This window comes from Propithecus coquereli, unplaced genomic scaffold, assembly GCF_000956105.1.
Source record: "Propithecus coquereli isolate 6110/MARCELLA unplaced genomic scaffold, Pcoq_1.0 Scaffold341, whole genome shotgun sequence".
Lineage (NCBI taxonomy): Eukaryota > Metazoa > Chordata > Mammalia > Primates > Indriidae > Propithecus > Propithecus coquereli.
The window spans coordinates 2,388,843-2,412,694 of NW_012149075.1; the positions used below are offsets into that span (position 1 = coordinate 2,388,843).

The following is a 23,852-nucleotide window of genomic DNA, read 5'->3' on the forward strand; positions in this document are numbered from 1 at the left end:
CTCAGGCTTCTGAGAGCTCGGTCTCCTGATAGGAGGAGGACAGGGAGGTGGGGAGACCACAGGTGAGACGAGTTGAAAGGCGACTGCTCCCAGTCGCTGTGGGTTCAGGGGTCACAGGTAAGAGATGCCTGGGGTCTTCTTAGAGCCTGGATGGATGGAGAATTCTACCAGCCACCACGAAGAGAGCACCAATGACCTGGCAGGCCCATGCTGCACACACCTGGGATCTCCCTGAACCCTCACCGCACCCCAAGCGGTAGCTGCAGATGAGGAAACTGAGGTACAGAGAAGGAAGGCAGCTTGCCCAAGATCACACAGCTGGTAAATGGCAGAGCTGGGATTTGAACCCAGGTCTGTCTGATGTTAAATACCGTGCAATGCTGTGACTCCAAAGACCAGGATTTGAATGACAACTGCCCCTTCCCTTCCCCTCCAACACCCTTGGCCAACCCGATTTTTCTTTATCGGGGCCCACCCTCAGGGACCCATCAACCAGGAGGCTGAGACCTGGGGCGGAGGCGGCTCGGCCATGCTGGGGAAGGCACGAGGCTCCGATATATCAGATGTGCCTGCAGCGGGATCAGCCTCCCCGAATTCCAGATGGCGCCGTGGCGGTGTCCGCCCTCGATGTCCGCAGTGACCTGACCTCACCTATTTCACATTGCCCAGGGATGATTTTTCCACCTGGCCTCCACCCCAGGGACAGTGGGGTGATATGACCCACTGTGACCCAACCAACCTCTGACCTCAGCCCACCCTGTCTTTACCCTCCTTAGAGTTCAGCCTAAAGCGGGTGGGTCATAGGAAGGGGTGGCATCTTGCTGCCAGACCCGACTGACAAACAGCCTCTAGGTGGGGGTCCTTGAAGTGCCACGGTGACCCTCTGCTGCCTCGGGAACGTGCGTATGCTCTCGAGTTTCAGTGGTGTCTTCTCTGGTCCTTGGGAAGCCCAGTAGCTGTGACGGCAGCACCAGACTTGGTGGGAAGCTGGGGACAGCTCACCTGGCCATGTAGTGGCCCAGCATCCTTTCCTTGGTCCTCAGAGTGCTCTCAGCCCCCCAGGTGCCAGCACCGCCGTCATCAATCTCTGATTCCCTCCTGCGCTCGTCATCTTCCTCCTCCTCCTCCTCCTCTTCCTCCTCCTCTTTCTCCTCAGGGCTGCTGTCCCAGCAGAAGGTCAGTGTCCGCAGAGAAACTAGGGGATCCCCAGGGACCAGATCCAGCCCTGGTGATGAGGAGCCCCAGGCGGCCCAGGGGGAGAGGGCATCTTCTGGGAGCTCTTCCAGGAAGCCCGAGTCCCCGGAGAATTCAGGTGGTGGCAGGGGCTCCCCATGCCCGTCTTGTCCCGGCCCTTGGTCTGGCCCGTTCTTGGCCAAGCAGCCAGAGGACCCAGGCTCGTCCCAGGGGGAGGAGTCCACGGTGCTGGCCCAGCTTCGGTCTGAAGAGTCCCCAGTAGAGGAGCCTTCGCCCTGGACCAGAGGAGCCCAGGGCCTCCCTGAGTCCAGCCGCTCTGCCTCCTCGGGGCGCCCTGGCACCCAGTGCCCTTGCTCCAGGAAAGGGGGAGGCTTGATGTAGGGCTGGAGACTGACGCCATCCTCCGCATCCTCCGCATCCTCCTCCTCATCCTCAGCACCGTCCTTCTCTGATCCTGCCTGTAAGGTAGCCGGGGCCGTGACTCTAGGGGTCAGCCTGACCCTTCCAGCCAGTTCCTTCTGCGGACAGAGGATCAAGTCATCCAGGGACTCTGGTCCACTGGGCTGAAAGGCTGCCGCGGGGTGTCTGTGTCCAGAAAAGTCCTGATTTGGGGCAGGGAGAGAAGAGCCGACAACTCAGGCTTCCTGAGCACAATTGTTACTGTTCCCCTAGAAACAGACCTGAGACAAGGGCTCGAGTATAAGCAGTTTTTTTAGGGGTGAGCCCAGGATGCACCAGGAAGGGGTGTGGGGAGCAGCCACTGAGGGGGTATCAGGCACCCAGCAGCTGCCACTGAATCCTGCTGGGGACTCAGGCGCCACTGGAGCCCGCGCATCTCAGAGCCATCCCCCGAGGGGAGAGGCGCCAGGGGCATCTAGCCACAGCTCCCGCCAGCCACTGTTGGGGGAGGTAGGAGCTGGTGGCGTGCTAATTCCCTGACGCGTGAGCCCGCCACGTGCCCAGGCAGAGTGGGCTCTAGAGGCCAGACAGAGCCCCCAGGGTTTGGGCGCTGCGTGTGGGACATCCGGCTGGGTGCACCTTAATGGGAAGGCTGAGGGGCAGAGCAGGGCACAGACGTGTCTACCCGAGGTCGTCATCTGACAATTAGTGGGGTTCCCTCAAGGTCCTTTTTTTTTTTTTTTTTTTTGAGACAGAGTCTCACTCTGTTGCCCGGGCTAGAGTGCCGTGGTGTCATCCTCGCTAACAGCAACCTCAAACTCCTGGGCTCAAGCGATCCTCCTGCCTCAGCCTCCCGAGTAGGTGGGACTGGACTATAGGCATGTGCCACCATGCCCGGCTAATTTTTTCTATATATTTTTAGTTGTCCAGCTAATTTCTTTCTATTTTTTTTAGTAGAGACGGGGGTCTCGCTCTTGCTCAGGCTGGTCTTGAACTCCTGAGCTCAAACGATCTGCCCACCTTGGCCTCCCTGAGTGCTAGGATTACAGGCGTGAGCCACTGCACCTGGCCCCTCACAGGTCTTGGAGCCAGGAATTTTGAAAATGCTCCCCCTGCCACCCTGTCACAATACAGGGACACTCAAAACCATCCTCAAAGCCTCTGCACCCGTCAGGGTGTCCACTGAGCCTTGCCTATGGCCGAGGTTCACTGACCCGCCCGCATCTGAACAAGGCTACCACCGACCTCCCGGCCGCCCCAGCTGGCCCCCAGATCCTAAGCGAGGAAGTTCCAAGGTCAGCCTGGGCAAGGCTCATCCTCAGTTAAGCTGTTAGCTGGGACCCTTCTAAGACGTCCCTCTTGGTGCTGCCCTTCCCCCTCCCCTCAGCACCTGACGGATCCTTAGCAGAGGTGAAGCCATTTAAGGCTCCCCTTCCTCCCGGGCATATTTGCTATTTTATTTGGTGCTAAACAAATGCACGAACGGTGGAAGCTCAGACACGGAGTCAGGAGACATTCCGCAGTCTGCACCATGTTGATGCTCTGTGTGAACCATTCCTCACCCCACCCACTCCCTTCTCCCAGCTCCCCTCCCCGCCAGCAGGACACCCCAGATTTGCCATACCAGAGCCTGTGGCATCTTTGCCTGCTGAAACCAGGGGTCCCCTGTGAGGCTCTTCCAGATGACACCCCCTGTGGCAATTACTAGCAGCAGGGGCAGAAGTGACGGCAGGACAAGGAATGCCCAGCTGGCTCCTGAGGAGGGAAAAATAGTAGTAACTACAGAAGCAGCGGCGGCTCCTGTCTACCAAGCGAGCACTTGCTAAGCGCTTCACATACACTGCCGGGTTAATCCTCCTAAGAATGAACCCATCCTACAGACTGTGGAGATCAAGATTCAGAGAGGTTATGTAAGCTGCCCGGAGATGCACAGTGAGCTACGGTTTTAATCCGGGTGTCTATCTCTAGACTCGTGCTCTTCACCGCCACACCCCGCAGCTGCTGAGGCCTGGGGGAAAGTCCCCACTTCTGCACCCCTTTGCACACACCTGGGGCCCCCAGGAAGAAGCAGGTGGGCTTAGAGAACTCGCTGTATTTGGGGACAGTGAGGGTGTAGATGGTTCTGGCACTGAGGCAGTGGCGTTCGCTGGTGGCTGGCTGGAGGGGAATCTGGACTGGCTGGCCGTGGGGGGTGGCTGGGAATAGAGTCTGTTTGGAGAGAGAAGCAGAGATGAGAGGGCTGCGGTGGGGACTGGTTCTGCACAGCCAGGACAGGGCGGGGGCGGCAGGCCGGGTAGGGTTGTGATTCCCGAACCTTCTTTTCTTTCCTACATTCAAATTCAAATGTTAAGGGAACACCTCCCAACACCACCTGATTTCTTTTCAGCTGAAAAGGCCAGGCATGGCCAGGGTTCGAAGCAGCCCAACACTTGGAGTCACTCCCGTGTGTGCCCCACTGTGACCCGCAGGTCCCCACGTTGAGGAACAGATTCTTCTGTCCTCCCAGTCTATTGGGGTTGGGGGTCATTCAGCCACCAGAGGCACAGAAAACCCTGCAGCTGCTGTCCCTTTCAGTACACATGGGCCACATGTGGCCCTGAGCACATGGGATGTGGCTCGTCCAAAGTGAGACGTGCTCTAAGTATAAAACACATATCAGATTTCAAAGATGCAATAAAAAATGTAAAATATCTCAATAACTTTTATCTTAATTATATGTTGAAATGATAACATTATATTTGATGAAATAAAATCTGTTATTAAAATTAAATTCACCTGTCTCTTTTTTACTTAATTTAATGTACAGTATTTAAAATTGCATATGGGCTGGGTGCAGTGGCTCATGCCTGTCATCCTAGCACTTTGGGAGGTCGAGGAGGGAGGATCACTTGAGGCCAGGAGTTCCAGACCGGCCTGGGCAATATAGCAAGACCCCCATTTCTAGAAAAGAAAAAAACTAAAAAATTAGCTGCGTGTGGTGGCACATGCCTGGGGTCCCAGCTACTGGGACCTCCTGAGGCAGGAGGATCACTTGAGCCCAGGTGTTCAAGGTTGCAGGGAGTTTGATCATAGCACTGCACTCCAGCCTGGGTGAGAAAGAGAGACTCTGTCTCAAAAAATAAGTAAGATAAAATAGCATATGTGTCTTACATTATATTTCTATTGGACAGTGCTGGTCTAGAATATTTGTGAGGTTCTTAAAGGCAGGCATCACACTGGATTCAGATCTATACCTCCAGGATCCAGAGTACCCAGGAACCTGGGAGTGCGAATGTTGGTTTAGTCACCCGGAAGCGAGAATGAGTAAGAGCTGGGGTCAGTAACCTGCACCCGTGGGCCAAATCTGACCTGCCACCTGTTTTCATACACAGCTTTACTGGAACTCAGTGATGCACATCTGTAAACATACTGGCTATGGCTCCTTTTGTGCTACGACTGCAGAGTTGAGTTGTCCTGAGCGACTGTAAACCCATTGCACAAAGCCCGAAATATCTACTATCTGGCCCTTTACAGAAAAAGTTTACCAATCCTCGCCATAGATAAATGAATACAGATGCACACACATGCACACGTAGGAAACGAGTGTGAAAGCGGATGCACGCCAGAGTCATTCGTGGTCGTCTCTGGGTCCCTTTGGTTTGCTTCTTAGAGCTTATCTATATTTCCTGGCTTTTCTGTACCAAACCTGGTGACTAGCTTGGCAGGTAGGCCTTTTGGAGCTCATCATACTTTAATCAGATCTTATTAGGAAAAAAAGGGGAGGTTCATAATTTAAAAAAAAGATCAGGTAGAAAACTGCCGTGCTGTTGGCCCCTGCACTGGGCAGAGGCAGGACGCCCTCCCTGCACTTGGTCTCTTCGGTAGACAAGGTGGGTGGGCCACTGGCCGGGGGCTGACTGCCAGAGTCAGGGGTGTATGGGGAAGGTTTCCCGGAGGGAGCATGCGGGGGCAGGCTGGGGGGGTTAGGGGCACCAGGGTTTGGTGGGGCGGGGCGTGGAGGAGCCCACCTTAGGGGCAGGAAATGAGCTTCCCACCTTGTTTCCGGACCCCTCCTTCCAGAATGCCACCTCGTAGCTCAGATCTGGTGGGGGCATGCAGGAGGGCAGCTGGTACGTGGCATTGGCACTCAGGATGTCCTCTGTCAGGTTGAGCACCAGGACGGGCGGCGCCGGCTCCACTGCAGAAACAGAAACAGAGCAGGACCTTTCAGGGCCTCTGCCTCCATCCGGGCCAGAGAGCTTTCCCGAAAAGGGAAGAGGGACACTAGCACGTGTCAATCACCCCCTACACATCAGCGTTTACAGCCCTGTGAGCCTTGCACTGACCCTGGGAGGGAGATATCATGATTCCCAATTTATAGAAGGGAAAACTGAGGCTTAGAAAGCTGAAATGACCTGGCTCAGCTCACAGCTGACCTGCCTTTATTCTTGCCATCCCTTCTACCTGGGTGCCCTCCACACGTCTCTGGCCTGGTAGAATCCTGCCCACCTGAACTAGTTTCCTATTGCTGCCACAGCATGTCACCCCAAATGCCGTGGGCTTCAAACAACGCAAACTCATTCTCTCACTGTTCTATACATCAGAAGTCGGGGTGGGCTCAGCTGTCTTCTCTGCTCTGGGTCTCACACTTGGAGCACTAGGGGTGAGGGGGAGACACTTCCAAGCTCCTCCCCGCTGGAAGGAGCAGCACTCAGTTTGCTGTGGTTGTGGGGCTGGGGTGCCTGTCTCCTGGCTGGTTGTTCGTGGGAGCCTCTCGCAGCCCCTGAAGGCCTCTGCACTTCTCATCACGTTGCCCCTCCATCTTCCAACCAGAAATGGCACAAATCTTTACATGTCAGATCTTTCTGACTTCTCCTTCTGCTACGTCTCTTGTGCCTCCAGATGGAGAAAGTTCTCTGCTTTTAAGGGCTCACGGGATTAGACTGGAGCCATCTGGGTAATCCAGGATAATCTCACTATTTTCAGGTCTGTGTCTCAGTCTGTTTTCTGCTGCTGTAACAGAGTACCACAGACTGGGTAATTTACAACGAACAGAAATTTACTCGGCTCACAGTTCTGGGGCCCAGAAGTCCAAGAGCATGGTGCCTGCTCTCATGATAACAAACCCACTCCCAAGATAAGGACATTAATCCAACATGAGGGCAGAGCCCCTACAGCCTAATCACCTCTTATTAATAACAATCCCACCTCTTAATATCATCATGAAGTGGAAAATTCCACTGACAAGTCTCCACCCCTGCTACCTCCCCTAACAGCTGTCACTCTTGCCTCTGTAAACTGCTTGCAGGCGCCAAGGTGGCTCAAGACCCTGCCCCCGCTAAAGATAACCTCATTGTAACTGTGCCCCACTTCCTCCCTAAGCAAAATGTATATAAGACTGCTACTTCCTTTGTTCCGGGCTCAGAATTTGGGAGAGGAAAATCCCCTCTGGGAGCCGGTATAGTAAAAGCTGTTTTGGTATACTTCAGTGTGCCTCTCTGTTTGTTTCCGGTCAACTCTGCCGTAACAATCACAATGGCAATTAAATTTCAACACGAGTTTTGGAGGAGACTTTCAAACCATAGCAATCCATAACCTTAGTTAAAATTCCTTTTGTCATGCAATACGAACATCACAAACAACACAAACTCAACACAAAGGAACAGCTAACATATTCACAGGTTCCAGGGATTAGGGCACAACATCTTTGGAGAGTCATTCTGCCTACTGGTCCTCCCTCTGTTTCCCCAAAATTCATGTCCCTTTCAAATGCAAAATGCATTCATCCCAAACCTATCCCAAACCATGCCTCATGCATAGCTTCTACTTACCCTCCGGAAGCTGATCTGCCTTATGTTCCATCTCCTTAGGGTCCTACCTTCTGCTAATGTGATGATACCAGACAATGCATTTGCATTTGAACAAGACTGGCTCCTAAATAAAATGCTCCCTTAGTCCCATGCTTAGGACTTTTGCCTGGGTTAACATTCTGTGAAATGTGACTGTGGAAAAGAGATATCCCAAGGCCACGCAAGGTCTCATCTCATCACAGCATCAACTCAAATTCCAAAATCTTATCATCAACAATATCTAAATGAGAATCAGATGAGACTCTGGCTATAATCCAATCAGCACAACTCCTGGGGCACAATTTCTCTCCATCTTCGGGCCAATAAAACAAAAGAACAAGTTATTGGTTCCCAACGTATGATACGATGGCGGGACAGGCACTGGCTCACAGTTACAGATAATCTGGTTCAAACATGGGGAAAAAGAAGGTAAAATGGAGTAATGATCCACAGCAGTTTTAAAATCCAGCCAAGAAAACTCCGTGAGGTTTCAAGACCTGGGAGTAATTCTTCTTGGTTCTCAGCACTGCCCTTTGAGCTCCTGATTCCATCCTCTGAGTTATCCTTCCCCTTTCACTAAAGGCAGCAGGTATTAACAGCTAAGTAGTTATATCAGCTGCATCCCACCAGTAGAAACTGGGAGTCCAACAGCCTTCTTTGATTTCAAACTGTCTGTTGCTTTTAGTTCAAGCTGGCAGTGTTTCTGCAGATATCAAGTTCTCAAGAACTTCCTGGGTCTCCTGTGGATGTCATGGGATCCATTCCATTAGACAAAGGCCAGGTCCACAAATCTTTTCTGAGTTAAGTCCTTTCCTACTTGTGGCTTTAGCTGAGACAGCTGAGGGAGGGGATGCTTTTCAGCTTCCTAGAGGTCCCCTGGGTCGACTGAGGGGCCCTGTGAGTCACACCTTTAACCTCTTTAAAGAGTCTTTTGAATACTTTAATCTTTTGATCCTTCTGGGGTTTCAGTAAAAGATGGTACAGTCACACACTTAGCCGTGTCTCTGTCACACTTTTGGAAGCAATCTCTTCATTTTAAGGTCTTTTGCCACCTGGATAGGTTGAGAATTTCCCAAATCGTCAAGTTCTGGTTCCTTTTTATTTAAGTTCTTCTCTCAGTTTCTCTCCTTTGTATTTTACTATGAGCAGCAGGAAGAAACCAGGCCACACCTTCAACACTTTACTTGGAAATCTCAGATAAATATTCAAATTCATTATTTACAAGTTCTGCTTCCTACATGCCTGCAGGACGTAATTCTGCTAAGCTTTCTGCCAGTGTGTAACAAGGATACCCCTTTCTCCGGATTTCAGTAACATCAGTAACACGTTCCTCGTTCCTCGCCTTGTGAAGCGGGGTCTTTAACGTGCAGATTTCTACTGACAGTCCGTTGAAGGCCATCTAGGCTTGCCCAACAGTTTGAAGATGGAGGGGACAATGTGACAAGGAATATGGTAGCCAGAGGAAACTAAGAGTCCATCTTTCAAGTTCCAGCCGAAATACCACTTCTTCCATGCAGCTTTCCTAGATTCCCAGTCAGCAGGGATCTCTGCCTGCACTGGTCATCTTACCCTGTGTTTGTGCTCGGGGTGGACATGTGGCTGCTCCGTGATGCCACCACTTACATGTTCAGGAAACACCTGGTGGGTACTGACTATGTGTCAAGCCTGGGAAGGGAGCCGAGGGTAATGGGGACACAAGGCCTCCTTGGATCCTGACGCCCAGGAGCTGCCAGTTTAGGAAGAAGTGAAATATGCAAACTACCAAAACCCAAGAAAGAAAGTGACCAGGGCCATGCATGAGAGCGGGAAAAGTGTGGAGGGAGTATAGAGTCAGGAAGGACCATTCTGGCTTGAGATGTGCTGCCAGAGAATCAGGAGAAATTAACATTTTTTAAAAATTTAATCTCCCCCTTGTGTCTTTCCTGTTATTCTTCTAATCTTTTACTCCTGTCCATCCAACCACTGCAGTGGGTCATCCACCATTCTTCTAGCCAGACGGCCCTCCTTCCCTCCCATCCTTCCTTTCTTTCTTCCCAATCATCCTTTTTTCTAACCAACATTCCTTCCTTCCCACCCATCTTTTGTTCTAACTAATTTATACTTCCTTCCTTTTATCTAGCCAGTCAGCCTTTTCTACTCATCCCTCCTTCCCATCCATCCATTCTTCTTTCCTTTCCTGTCCTCCTACATACCCTTCCTTCTTTTTCTCCTTCCTTCCTTCTTCACTTCTCCTTCGCTCCTGCCCTTCCTCCCCTTCCTAGATGTCCAGCTTTTCTTCTATACTGTCTGCCCACTGATCACCCACCTGCCTTTCCTGCTGGGATGGTGAATTTCATGTGTCAACTTGACTGGGCTAAGGGATGCCCAGATAGCTGGTAAGACATTATTTCTGGGTGTGTCTGGGAGGGTGTTTCCAAAAGAGATTGGCATTTGAATCAGTAGACTGAGCAGACAAGATCTGCCCTCACCAATGTGGGTGGGCATCATGCAATCTGCTAAGACCCCAAACAGAACAAAAAGACAAAGGAATGGCAAATATGTTGTTTCTCTTCTTAAGCTGGGACATCATCTTCTCCCGACTCAGACATTGGAATTTCTTGTTCTTGGGTGTTTGGACTCTGGGACTTATACCAGTGGCCCCTCCAGTTCTCAGGCCTTTGGCCTCAGCCTGGGAGTGACACTATTGGCTCCCCTGGCTCTCAGGCCTTCGGACGTGGACTGATCTACACCACCAGCTTTCCTGGTTCTCCAGTTTGCCAACCACATATTGTAGAACTTTTTGGCCTCTGTAATCACATGAGCCAATTCTCATAATAAATCTCCTCTTATTAATATTATATCTCTATATATCCTCTTGGTTCTGTTTCTCTGGAGATTCTTGATGAACACACCTTCCTATCCTCCATCTCTGGTTGTTTCCTTCCTCATAGCCCCCCATCACCTCCTCCTTCCTCTTCATACTTGCTCTCTTCTTATCCCCCATCCTTTTCCTCCTTCTATCCATCCACCTAGCCAGCTTCTTCCCATCTGAGTCATCTCTTCCTCCTTATCTACCATCTTCTGCCATTCTTCATTCATTGCTCCCTCCCCTCTCTTTAAGTCCGAATTTTGCCCTCAAACATTTTGAGAAGTCAGGGCAGCACTGCGCCCTGCGAGGACACTGTCTGGGCACCTATCCTCTCCCTGTCGCCACCGTCCCTCACTCTTGAGTCTGGCCCAGGGCCTTGCCCAAGGTCAGAAAGATCCAAATTCACCTCTGATATCCAGCAGTACAGTGTATCCCAGCAAGCTACTTAGCTTCCACGAGTCTTGCTTTAGTTTTTAAAATGGGTTGATGAAAATGAATTTCACAAGTTTGCTGTGAGGATTAGAAATAAAATATATTGTCCTTACCCAAAGTTAACACTCATGATTTTGGTGCTAAGCATGGGGGATTTTTTCCCTCTCTTTTTCTTCTTTACCTGCAACATTTCTACCATGTACAGAAAATACTTTTGCAACCAGAATATTTTTTTTTAATGTTTCTTAAAGAGAGAAGTTGAACATAAAAAAAAAAATAGGAGTAAGTATATAATGTGCCTTGTGTAGTCCATGACCTAAGTGGTGTTCAAAAGAGGATAATGGGCATCATTAGCAGGAGGTACGAGCTGAATTGCTGGCACGGGCTGGGCCTCCCCCAACTCCCTGACAGGTTATTGCTGGTCCCTGCCCCATCTCACCAGGGCTGGCCCCAGGGCTGGGGCCTGGCATTAGCTGCCCCGAGAGCTGTCCTCTGCTTTGGGGAAGTGGCAGACGGGGGATCAACACAGCAGCACCCCTGGACGGGATGGAGAGCCGAGCCCCCCACTCAGTCCCTTCCCCACAGACCTACCTTCGAAAAGGTAATCCAGGTACTCGGACTCCACCCAGGGGGACCTGGCCCGGGGAGAGGCTGCCCGCACACGCCCCTTGAACTTGTTGTACAGGTCCTGTTTCTTCAGGCACATCATGGGACACACCAGCTCCTTGGTTCCAGCACACTTTTCCACTTTTCGCCACCGTCTGGGGGTGGGAGAGCTGGGGGAGGAGACAAAAGAGCTTGGGCCATGGGCTCAGCCTCTCGGGGTTGGGGGATTTGGAGAACGGTGATTGCTCGTCCCCCTGTTCAGCCTGACAGCCCGTCGGTCTGTCCACCCAGACAGGCAGCCACTGGCTGAGACAGAACAGGAACAGCCTGGACAGCAGCTCAGGTCCTGGAGCCAGACAGGTGGGGCAGGGAGTCCCAGCTCTGCCCCTCACTGGCTCTGGGACCACAGGCAGGCCCCTGCCCACGCCTCCGCCCCTCATCTGTCACGCCCCTCTCGCGGGGCTGCTCTGGTGGCCGTTACTGCTAGCACCTGCTGCATGCCAAGCCCCGCGCTGGGTGCTGTGTGGATGTCAGAGAGGAACATGCAGGTCCATGGACCTACCCTGCTGAGAACGCCAAGGTCAGGCACCCTGGGCATTATCCTGGGCACTGGTGAGTTGGCAAAGCATGACAGAGGAGGTCCTGCCCCTCAGGAACTTATATCTGATGGGAGGCGGACAAGAGACACTAATCACGTCAGCAAGGTGAATCCAGGAGCTGGTAGTGCAGTGATAAAATAGGGTAACACAGGGGCGACTGCTTTCAAAGGGCCCTTCCACCGCGTGAGGGTGCGGCGGGGAGAAGGCGCCATCTTGGAAGCAGAGAGCAGCCCTCACAGTGCAGACACTGACAAAGGACCCGTGTCCAAAGCAGATACAGGACTCTTACAGGGCAATAAGAAGACAAACCATCCAATAAAAATGGGGAAAATATCTGAATAGTTGCTTCACAAAAGAAGATACAGGAATGGCCAATAAGCACAGGCAAAGATGTTCAACTTCATCAGTCATCAGGGAAAGGTAAAGCGAAGCCATGATAAATTACGACTGCACACTCACTGGAATGGTTAGAACAAAAACGTCTGAGCAGACCAGCACTGGCAAGCGTGCAGCGTAACTGGAACTCTCATATATTGTCGGTGGAAATGAACCTTGGTACACTTTGGAATACAGCGTGACAGTTGCTTGTAATGTTACACATTCAGTTACCAAATCTCCTAGATTCTACTCCTAAATCTTTAACCAAGAGAAATGAAAACATATGTCTACACAAAGGCTTGTCCATGAATGTTCTTGGCAGCTTAATTCATCTGAGCTCTGTTATGGACTGAACTGAGTTCCCCTAAAATTCATATGTTGAAGTCCTAACCCTCAATATGACTATATTTGAAGATTAAGGACTTTGAAGAGGAAATTAAGGTTAAATGAAGTCACAAGAGTGGGGCCCTAATCCAGCAGTACTGGTGTCCTTATCAGAAGGGGAAGAGGCACCAGGAGTGGACACATACAGAGAAAAGGCCACGTGGGGACAGAGCAAGAAGGCGACCATCTGCAAGCCAGGGAGAGAGCTTCAGGAGAAACTAAACCTGCCCACACCCTGGCCTTGGACTTCCAACCTCCAGAACTGTGAGAAAGTAAATTTCTGTTGTCTAAGCCACCCAGTCCGTGGTACTTTGTTATGGCAACTCTATGAAACTGATGCAGATTTTGGTATTAGAAGTGAGGTGCTAATGTCACAGATACCTAAGAATGTGGAAGTGGCTTTGGAATGGGGTAACAGGCAGAGGTGGGAAGTGTTCTGAGATGCATGTTAGAAAAAGCCTCAATTGCCTTAAAGAGACTTTTGGTAGGAATATAGACATTAAAGGTGACTCTGGTGACGTCTCAGATGGGAAGGAGGAACATGTTATCAGACACTGGAGGAAAGGGGATCCTCGTTATAAAGCAGCAAAAAACTTGGCTGAGTTGTGTTCTAGTGTTCTGTGGAAAGTAGAGGTTAAAAGAGATGAACTTGAATTTTTAGCTGAAAAGATTTCTAAGCGAAGTGTCAAAGATGAAGACTGGTTTCTCTGTACTGCTTATAATAAAATGCGAGAAGAGAGGTATAGTATAGGAATTGTGAAGCAACAGGAACCAGAACTTGAAGATTTAGAAAATTCTCAGCCTAACCATATTGCCGAAAAGGGAGAAAGCATGTTCTGGAGCGAGCACCAGGTTGTGGCTGGAAAACCATGTGATAAAGAGATCACGGGTGCAACTCGTGGATTTAATCAGCCACCTAAGCAGAAACCAGACATGGAGAAGGGATTATTCCAGCAGACACACTGCCAGCTTTGACCAAAGGGGACAGAGACAGGACAAAATGAAGGAAGACTGTCAGACCTGTGGGATTCTGTGAACATGCATTATCCTTCAAGAAAAGGGAAGGATGACCCTGAGGTGATTCAGAGATAGGCAGGGCCTGGGGCCACCAAAGGCTTGGGGACAAGGCTCTCTCTCCTGACTTGCTGCCTGCTGCAAGCTGCTACCCGGTGCCTCAGGGGCAGGGTCCAGAGAGCAGAGCATTGAGCCAAAGAGGATTACTCCTGAGCCTTAAAGTCGAATGGAATTGGCCCTGCCAGGTTTTGGGGCCTGTCACTCTTTCCATCTTTCCTAATTTTCCCTTTCAGAATGAGAAAGTCTATCCTCCACCTGTTCCACCTCTTGATTTTGGAAGCACATAACTTGTGTGTTTCACAGATTCACAGGTGGAGAGGAATTATGCCTCAGGATGAATCATACCTCAAGTCACACCCATCCCTGATTTAGATAATATTAAGATTAAACTTTGAACTTAAAGGACACGATGGAATGGGTTAAGACTTTGGGGGCTGTTTGGAATGTATTTTGCATATGAGAAGGACATGAATTTCGGGGGTCTATAGGACAGAGCGTGTGGCAGCCCTAGCAAACTAATACATTCCCCCAGCTGGAAACAGCCCAAATATCCATTGATGGGAAAATGGATAAACAAATGGTAGTATAATCACGCATCGGAATACCACTCAGCAGTAGGAGGGAATTAACTACTAATACATATAACGATGTGAACCACTTTCAGAAACATTTTGCTGAGTAAAAGGAGACAGACACAAAAGAGTACATACCATACAAATGCATGCATGCGAAATTCCGGAACATGCAAAGTTAACCTACGGTGTCAGAAAGCAGATCTAGACCTAGGGGGCATTGAATGCAAGGTGGCATCAGGGTACTTTGTGAGGTGATGGAGATGTCTTGGAGCTTGACTGTGGTTGTAGTTACATGGGTGTATACATTTGTCAAATCTCACCAAACTGTAAACTTTAAAATGGGAGCATTTTATTCTATGTAAAATTTAACTCAATAATGTTGATTTTAAAAGAAAAATGGAATTAATTCAATACGGCTATAATAAGAAATGTGCATTCTCAGTTACAACATGTCAGCTAAAAAAGGACTAGAGTTTTAGGAAAATAAATGTAATCAAGATAAAAAACATCAAGGAGATGTTGAATAACCCCAAACGTGAAAGCACACCGTTTATATGTGTGAGAGATGTGAAAGCACACATCTATTTCATTTAGAGAACAGCTTAAATAAATAAATGGGATATGACAGAAAAAGGCAAATATTGAAGACAGAAAAAGAAGATGCAGCAACATACAAATGATATGAGTCCCTAGAGAAGGAACAGAATGAGTACTAAAAGCTATAATTTAAGAAAACTGTCCTGAAATAAAGACTTCGAACTACGTATTAAGAGAGAATATTGAATACCTAAAAATATCAATCCAGAATGCCGATACCAAAACATAGTCTAGTAAAATTGCAAGATTTTTAAAGAAAAAGAAACAATCCTTAGAGTAAAGAGAGCAAGTAACTTATAAGAGGCTATTATGTATATTTGGGGATAGAAACAATGAGTAATTATGGGTCATTCTAATTCTATCATCTCCTGTATCCTTGAGATTCTCAGTGTGAAAGAAAGAAAATACAGATATAATATAGAAGAGATTAAGTAAAAATCCTAAGGAACTGAATTTAGACTGGAAGCATCAGTACGAACTCATTAGGCATTTGATCTTAAAAGTTATGTACATGTGTCTGTCTATGTGGTATGTATCTTACTCTGTTCACTGAAAAGATCTAAAAACAGTAGCGAAGTAGTGGTCAGCACAGCCAGCACATAGACTGTGGTCTGTAAAACCATTTCCTACTAAATGGAGAAATGGCCGATGGCAGGTTTTGGGTTAGGACTGGTACAAGGGGAGCCTGGACCATCTTGTCATTACAGACAGTAAGAAGGACATCCAAGGCCACTAGGGGCAAGTTAAAAGGACTCAGGAGCCAACTTAAAAGAGTTTAGCCAAAGATGGGGCAATTTAAGCTTCAATGAGCAGAGTAAGTTGCAATGGATTGAAACCACCAGATAGGTTTAAATACTGGAGTTTATAATGATAGTAAAAAAAAAAAACTAATCCGTCACCTTTGGGAGACGACAGGGAACCAATTCATTGTCTTGAAAACTGGTAAATAAAAGGAAAAAATCCCAATCATTTCTCTTGTCTTGCCTATTTGAATAGTACCACTGGATATCAAATCCTAGATGAGAGGATTTTAAAATAACTTCAACTAACAAATGAAAATAATAATATAATTAGAATATCTGCCATTCTCACAGGAGTTTAAACAGTATGAAAGAGGAGGAAAGTATTTAATATGACAAAGAACCAGAGAATGGGCTTTGAGCAAAATACGCTGTCAGGGCTTCAGTCTCCCCATCTGCAAAGCGGAGTCCTGAACCCGTCCTCACGGGGCCACTGTGAGATTAAACACGCTCAGTGTGGACGCAGTGCCTGCCGCACAGCGAACGCTGGGTGCTTCCTGCCTCCTCATTCTACAGTTCTTGCTTCTGGAGGCTCTCCTGCAATCTGTCCTTGCCCGGGCCGGGCCCTGTCACTCACATCTGGATCCCACAGACGGAGGGATGTGACAGAACAGGAAGAGCACGAGCTTTGGGGTCAGACACCCTCGGGTTCCCCTTCTGGCTCCATGACCAGCTTTCTTGACAAGTCTTAGCACCTCTCTGAGCTCAATCTCCTCATCTCTAAAGCGGGGGAAATACGGTGCCTGCCTGGTGACATCGGGAGGAGGAAGTGAAATATTCATGCCGGCCCGCAGCACCTGGCACGGGGTGGGCGGCGGGGGGAGGGGTCCTGAGGACATGGTAGTTCCTCCCCCTCCCTGCTTCCCCCTCCTCACCAATCCCAGGTTAATCCTCCTGAGGACCTGCTTCTATCCCGACTGTCCTATGAAAGAACTTCCAGCGATTCCATCCATGTTCAAAGACGGTGCAGCTGCTTCCACTTGCAGACTCTGGATCAGCAGTGGCCGCCTGGGCTTCCAAGCTGAGCACCCCAAGGTTGTGTCCAGGCTCCACGGGGACAAGTGAGACCATCCAGCAACGCCTAATTCCCCAGGCTCGGCAGGAGTGGGCAACAGCTCCTCTGCCGCGTACTTGCCCTCACTGTTGGGCTGGGACAGCTCCCAGCCCCTCATGTGGCCACTCACGAATTCCATCCTGTGACCTGCACAGCTCCACCCCTGCCCCGCACCAATTTTTCTCAAAGATGCAGCCCGGTCCCCAACAGGCCGGTCACCTGTGCCCTGTTCTCCATTCAACAACATTCCCACCTCCAGGTCTTAATCAGAAGACCCTCTCTGAATGCCTGCCACATGCCACCTCACTGGCTGCGGCTGTCCTGGAGAAGGCCCTTTGGCTCCCACCCAAGTCTTCCCACCCACCAGCCTGGAGGTTCCCCCTACCTCTGGTAGGCCACAAAATAGGTCACATCCTCAGGGCTGCCAGGCCCCGGGAGCCACGTCAGGTACACGCTGAAGTTCTGGGAGAACAGTGTCACATTCTGGGGAGGGGCCAGACGGGGCCTCCCTGTGGGGGAGAAAGAGGTCATAAAGCCTGGGGCTCCTGGCTGGTCTCAACAGGGGACATTCTGAGCTGAGGGGTGGCATATAGGGCAGTCAGGTGCTCACGAGTTTGAGGAACCAGCAGACCCCTGCCCCTCCCATCTGTGCCCTCGGAGGAAGCTCCTGCACCTCAGGGTCCCAGCAGAACACCGTGGAACGGGGACCTTCTAACAGGCTCCTGCTCACCAGGAGGGAGCAGGGGCTCCGTCTTGTTCTCAGCCACATCCCCAGAGCCTGCCAGCAGTGGGTGCACTATACACATCTGTGGAGCAAATGAATGAATATTACGATAACTTGAATTGCTCCCAAGCCTCTTGACAGGTCTCCCTGCTTTCAGCCTGCGGAAGGGGAATGATACAGCAAAGGCTGCTGCCCTGGCGTTAGAAGCAGAACACCACACCCGAAAGGTCCAGGGGGGACCAGAGATGAGAACTTAAGGTCATCTCTCCTGCCTCTTTCCTGCTGCTTCCTTTAAAGGGACCATTCAGGCGTTTGCCTGGGAACTTAAAGTGACCCAAGCCCTAGTCCCTTACAAATACTGCCAGCTGTCACACTCTCACTTTCTCTTTGCCCTGCTCTTCATTCCTGCCTCGTGTGACCTGGGATAGAGGGCCGCTCTCTGACTCATCTCGCCCTCCCTGCCCAGGATCTGTAAGTAATAAATCTTTGAACTTGTTTCCTATTGTGGTGGTGAAATGAATTTGCACCTTCTATCTGAAGAACCAGGGGCCACAACAGGCCGGGCTCCCACTGCCACAGCGATGGTCAGGCAGGTATAAACGGGGCACAGGTCAGACAAGAGCCACAGAGCATGTGCCGGTATAAACAGGTTCCCCGTATGAGGGACTCCAGTCCCAGGTCAGGCGGTTAGGCATTAGGTTGTCTGCCAGGTAAAAGTAGCATCCCATGAAAGGCACATGTAAACACCCGTGCCCAGCTCCCCTGCATCTCCCGTCAGGCCGGGGGTGCTGGCCGCTCCGCTGCTGGCCCTCCAGTTTAGCTGGGGCTCTCCAAACATCTTGTCCAGTGTGGACAACCACTGTATCCACATGGGCAGGCATGTGTCTGTGGAAGTTCAGGTGGCATCTATAGTCTTTATTTCTTTTACAATTTCATTTTTGTATTTCTTTCAGATTTGTAAATGTATTTTTTCCTTAAAATTCATTTTAACTTGAAAGTATGTTTTTAATTCCCCCTGTTAATTAATGGGCTGTGTGCAGATATATATGGGTGTGTGTGTAAATGCTAATAATGTACTTGTACAGAATTTCATATTGGACTCAAGAGTAGTTAAAAAACAAATACGACATCTGCCGTATACATTCTGTTAGTGTAAGGGAGGATATTTCACAGCTTTACCTACTTTCTGCAGATTCAGCTAAACTCAGGTATTGCTGAGAAGAGTGTACTGACACAGAGTGCGTGTGTGCGTGTGTGTGTGTGTGTGCGCGCGCGTGCGTGTGTGTTTCAGCAAGGCCCATCACTTCAGAAAAGGAAATCCTGTCACTGGTATCTGGCGCCATTTTAATTTACCTTCATAGCCCCTTGAGGGGCGTAGATCAACCACTGTAAGCTCTATCTATATGTGGGTAAATAAGAACTAACATTATGTAACTTGACCAAATTTCTGCTGCTAGGAGTTGGAGAAGCCTAGTTTATATTCTAAATTCTTCTTTTGTAAAAAAATTTTTGTGGGTAGGGTTGGGTGGGTGGTCTTGAACTCCTGGCCTCAAGTGATCCTCGCATCTCAGGCACCTAAAATGCTGGGACTACAGGCATGAGCCACCTCACCAGGCCCTGTTTTTTTGTTTTCAGTTCTGCCCTAGATCATAACTGTTCAAAAATGATTACGTCGTAGTTTGTTACACTAAAATTCTCAGCCAAATGTTGGATGAAACGTCTGCACTGTAGTCTCAGATCACTGTCCCATTTCTAATTGCTTTTTCATCTTGATTTGCAGAAGAGATCGACAGCAGAAACACCAGTAAACAATTTTTATACTATTTAAAGGCTTTTTTCCCTTCTTAGAAAAACAAACACACAAGCAAAACATCTTGTCCTTGCAGTCCCTGATCCGCATGGCAGCAAGGGTTAGATGAGTCCCTCTTCTGCTTAAACCCTTGAAAGGCTTTCATCTCCATGTGGGTAAAGTCCACAGTCTTTACAATTGCCTTCAGGATCCTACTCAGTCCTACCCACGCTCTGCCCTTGCTCCCTCCCCTCCAGCCACATGGCCTCTTTGCTCTTCCTGGAGCGCCCCAGCCCGGCTCCCACCTCCAGCCTTTGCAGGCGCTGTTCCCCCTCTGCCTCACCAGTTCTCCCCCTGGATATCCACCTGGCTCATGCCTTTGCTGCTCTCACCACTCCTTTGATGTCGCTGTCTCAGGGACACTTTCCCTGACCACCTTTAACCGGCCTCTACTTCCTCTCCCTGACACACGCCTTCTCTCTGCTGACCCTCATCTCCTGAAACACATATCTGATTCCACCACTCCCCAGTTTCATGCCCTTCCCTTGCCCTCAGAATAAAGTCCACGCTCCTTATCCGGGTGTGTAAGGACCTATGTGACAAGGCCTGGCCAGGCCATCTTGCTGTTCTCTCCATAACGACACCCCCACAGGCTCACCAGGCTGCAACCAATTTTCCTTCCTGCTGTCCCAAACCACCGCATTCTTTGGATGTCTTTGAACCCAGGTGTCTTTGACTGCCTGGTGTTCACCATCTGATCTTTGAAAGACCTGATTCAAACGTCCCTTCCTCCAGGGAGTCTTCCTTGACATCTCTAAGAGGTGGTGATGATGGTAATATTAATACTGGCAGCTAATGTGCATTGTGTTCCAACTATGAGCCAGGCTGTGTGCTAAACACTTTTCCTGCATTTTCTTGTTTAGTCCTCGCCACACCTGTAGGAGGTGGGTTTAATTATGATCAGCACATTACAGATGGGAAAACAGAGACCCCTCTCAGCTAATGAGTTGTAGAACCAGATTCAAATCCAGACCTCGCCAACTCCAAAGTCTGAGCTCTTGACCATACTTTGTCCACTAGGTTCTCATGGGGCCTGTTCAGTTTATTATTTCAACATCTATTGACCACTGTTAATCAACAACATCTGCTGATCACTCTGTGCCAGGAGTTTCAAAGAGGAATACAGCTTCATTCCTGCCCTAGGACCTCATGGCCCCATGGAGAAGTCAGTGCCCTGAAGTGTCACATAGGCCATGAGGGAAATCCACACAAGCTGTAGAATGGCATCAGGGAGCGGGGACCCAGTTCTACTGATGGCTGTCGACAGCCTGGGCTGCCTATCCCTGACCTTTTACACCCAAATGTGGGTGCCCACTTGCGCCTCCCCCCCATCCTGTGTCCTCTATCTGGGACTGGATCACCATGATGCTGGTGCTGTTACTGCTCCAGCTTCTGGACTTCCTAGCAGAAGACTGGCAGGAGGCCACTCTGTCTGCAAGCAGCTTGTAAGGTATCTTATGGGCAGGACAGTCCCAAAGTTTGAGCTTGGCTACACCGCAAAAACAGCAGCTAGAGTAGCTACCCTCTATTGAGTCTTTCAAAGATGCCAGGCACTGGTTTGGCTCTTCATATGCAAAACCTCACTCAATCCTCAGGACAAACCACCCTAGGGGGTAGGTATCATTCTTTCCCCTTCTGTGGGACGGGACACTAGGCTCAGAGACAGAGTAATTAGCCTGAGGCTACACAGCCAGTTTGTGTCAGAGCCAGGATTTGAACCTGAACCTGGCTATTCTTCACCGTAAACCATCATACCAGTTTGTCGTGTACATTAAATATTTCTCACGTGAAAGTATAGCCAGGTCCAGGCAGGCAAATTATTGAGTTTGACAGTGAAACAGCGGACAGAGGACCCATTCCCGCACCCTCCCCACTCTCACAGGTACGCTGTCCCTCCTCATCAGCTGCAAAAACATTCACTGCACAGGGGGCTGGGCATCTCTGGGCTGGCCTAGTGACCTAGTGCTGGACAGACAGCATGCTCCCGCTGCCCACCCCAGAGGCCAAGGCTGACCAGGCTCGCTTCAGCCTCAGCCTCCTGTGTTCTGTGTGTCTCGCCTTTGCTGTCCTTCTTGGGCAATTCCCTTAATTGCTCCGAGCCTCAGGTTCCCCATCTGAAAAGGCAGAATACTATCTACCTCATAGGACAGTCTGGGTGTGAGGCTTAAATAAGATAACGTGGTGCCCAGCACAAAGAAGTTGCTCAATAAATGTTGGCTTTTTTGATTATTAGATTATGTCCAAAGACCTTTCCAGCTCTTTAAACTGTGAGTCTAAGACTAGGAAGACATCCTGGGGGCAATTTCGGGATCTCCTCCCCGGATTGGCTGGAGCCGTGGAAGCTGGGGTTTGGTGATTGGGTCCTATCCCGAGGTATGTGGTACCCTGCCACCGTGTTCGCCAAAAGAGGCCCAGAAAAAAACCCCAGTCTTGCTAGAATACCACCGCAGGGCACAGTCTGAGCCAGACTCCATCCCCCGGGCCTGCGGAGAAGGGGAGGGGGCCTCGGGGAGCGCGGGCCCATCCGTCCCACTCGCCCTACTGCCCACCTTGGAGAGCAGCGCTTTAGGAAACCTTAAACAGCACTTTATAGAGAAACGCAGCTGCTTTCTAAACTGCTGCCGTCTTTTTTCCAGTTCACCTGAAGCTTGACCTGAATTAGGACACTGGATTGGTTTCCTGCCGGGAGACGAATTTCAAAGACGCGGGCCTGTTTACTCGCGGGACGCAGCACACCGGCGCCAGGTGGCCCACGTTCCCCTCCCGGAGCTCGGGTCGGTCGGAGGGTGGGAGCGGCCCGGCCCGGGCGGCCCCGCGGCCCCTCGCCCTCCCGCGGCCCGCGCGCTTACCTGGAGCGGCCTGCAGCAGGCACAGGAGCAGGGGGGCCCAGCGCCCGGGCCCCGCCATCTCGCCCCGGGGCGGCGGCCACCGCCCCTGGCCACAGCCGCGGCCCCTGGCCCCGGGCCCGCCTCCGTCCCACCGGCGGCAGGTGACGTGCCCGGCAGCCAATGGGAGGCCGAGCCGCGGGCCCGCCCCCGCTGTCACCGACTCTCCGGGGCGTCCCCTGGGGCCGCCCCGAGCAGGGCGAGGCTCCCCATCGCCTCTGCTCTGTTTTGTTTCACCCCCAATTCCGGGAAAAAGAAAATCAGTAAATCCGCGTATGAGAGGAGGACTGGAGAGGAAGACTGTGTATTGTGAATAACCACAGTTAGGCGTTCCGATGTGGGACTTCTCAGCAGGACTCCGAGGAGTTCAAGGCCAGTTTAACAGTCTCAGATGCCACCCGCGGCATCCGCGCCGGCGTCAGCCTAGCGCTTTGCACGCGCTGTCTGCTTTAATCCCCGCGGGACCCGCGGGGCAGTGCTGCCACCCTCTGCACACGGCCCCGGGGAGTAGCAGGCTCCAGAGCTTAGCGCGCTTGTTCTGGGGGAAGCTGTCTCCCCCGGGCAGCCTGTGGTGTTGACCAGAACAGTAATAGCTTCCAAGAAAGCCACAAGCCACACAGAATATTCTGCATCAGTTAAAAGGATGTTGCTGAAGGATACGTATCCACACAGATGTTTGCGGTGACTGAGAAGCAGAAAGACAAATACTAAAATACGGACCCATTTAAAAAGTGTGTGCGTTTGCCTGTGTGCACAGACAGATTTGGAAGGATACCTACCAATACATATAATATTAATGTAAATGTTTTTTATCTCTGGGTGACGAGAATTTGTTCCTTCCTTCCTTCCTTCCTTCCTTCCTTTCGAGACAGAGTCTTGCTCTGTCACCTGGGCTAGAGTGCAGTGATGTCAGCCTGGCTCACAGCAACTTCAAACTCCTGGGCTCAAGCTATCCTCCTGCCTCAGCCTCCCAAGTAGCTGGGACTATAAGCACATGTCACCACACCCAGCTAATTTCTCTCTATTTTCAGTAGAGATGGGGTCTCACTCTTGCTCAGGCTGGTCTAGAACTCCTGACCTCAAGCCATCCTCCCACCTTGGCCTCCTGGAGAACTAGGATTACAGGTGTGAGCCACCATGCCCGGCCTGAATTCCTTTTAAAGCTTCTTCTTTCTGATCATGTTTAGGTTCCAAGCTTTTCAATAATTAATTGAAATTGGGATCAGCTTGGATCCCACCATTTCTCAGGAGAGAGAAAATGCATTTCACAGAGCTTGGTGGATCCCCAAGTTGCTCTGAGTTTGGCCACGGGGCAGACATTTGGGAATTTCAGAATGGCTCTGGGATTTGCATCATGACTTCAGCCCAATTAGCACTTCTTAACAGAGCCGTGCTCACAGGTCTGTGTCCTGGACTTCAAAGGCATACCAGATGCCTCAGCAGAGAAGCACCCTTCAGTATCTTGGGATCTCCTCTGAAATGCTGACTTCATCTCCATGGAGCAACTACAGCTCTTTCAGACCCAGAATCCAACTGGATTTGGAGCAGGTTCAACAGTGGGGACAAAAGTGTCTTCGTCTGCCACCTGTTCCACCCATTGGCTATGCATCTGAATCTGGCACCTGC

The 23,852-nt window shown here is 50.4% G+C and overlaps 1 protein-coding gene across 2 annotated transcripts; it reads right to left on the bottom strand.

The window, feature by feature from the left end:
- Nucleotides 1-823: 823 nt before the first annotated feature.
- IFNLR1 (interferon, lambda receptor 1) lies at nt 824-22,248 on the bottom strand. 2 transcript variants are annotated; one of them, XM_012650877.1, is made up of 7 exons: nt 22,191-22,248; nt 17,154-17,277; nt 11,293-11,477; nt 5,628-5,770; nt 3,642-3,801; nt 3,218-3,348; nt 824-1,796 (listed from the first exon to the last, which is right to left on the bottom strand). In XM_012650877.1, the coding sequence occupies exons 1-7, from the start codon at nt 22,246-22,248 to the stop codon at nt 999-1,001; spliced, it is 1,599 nt and encodes a 532-aa protein (XP_012506331.1). In that variant the 3' UTR covers nt 824-998. The 2 variants fall into 2 exon arrangements, with proteins under 2 accessions (XP_012506331.1, XP_012506332.1); XM_012650878.1 differs by lacking the exon at nt 3,218-3,348 and having other exon boundaries at nt 1,671-1,796.
- Between the last annotated feature and the right edge of the window lie 1,604 nt (nt 22,249-23,852).

Coding starts and splice junctions, on each gene's coding strand:
- IFNLR1 (XM_012650877.1), bottom strand. CDS start 22,248: ATGGCGGGGCCCGGGCGCTGGGCCCCCCTGCTCCTGTGCCTGCTGCAG. Junction 11,478..17,153: donor TATTTTGTGGCCTACCAGAG/GTAGGGGGAACC, acceptor CTCCTCCCCCAG/CTCTCCCACCCCCAGACGGT. Junction 3,802..5,627: donor AGGAGGGGTCCGGAAACAAG/GTGGGAAGCTCA, acceptor CTCTCCAAACAG/ACTCTATTCCCAGCCACCCC.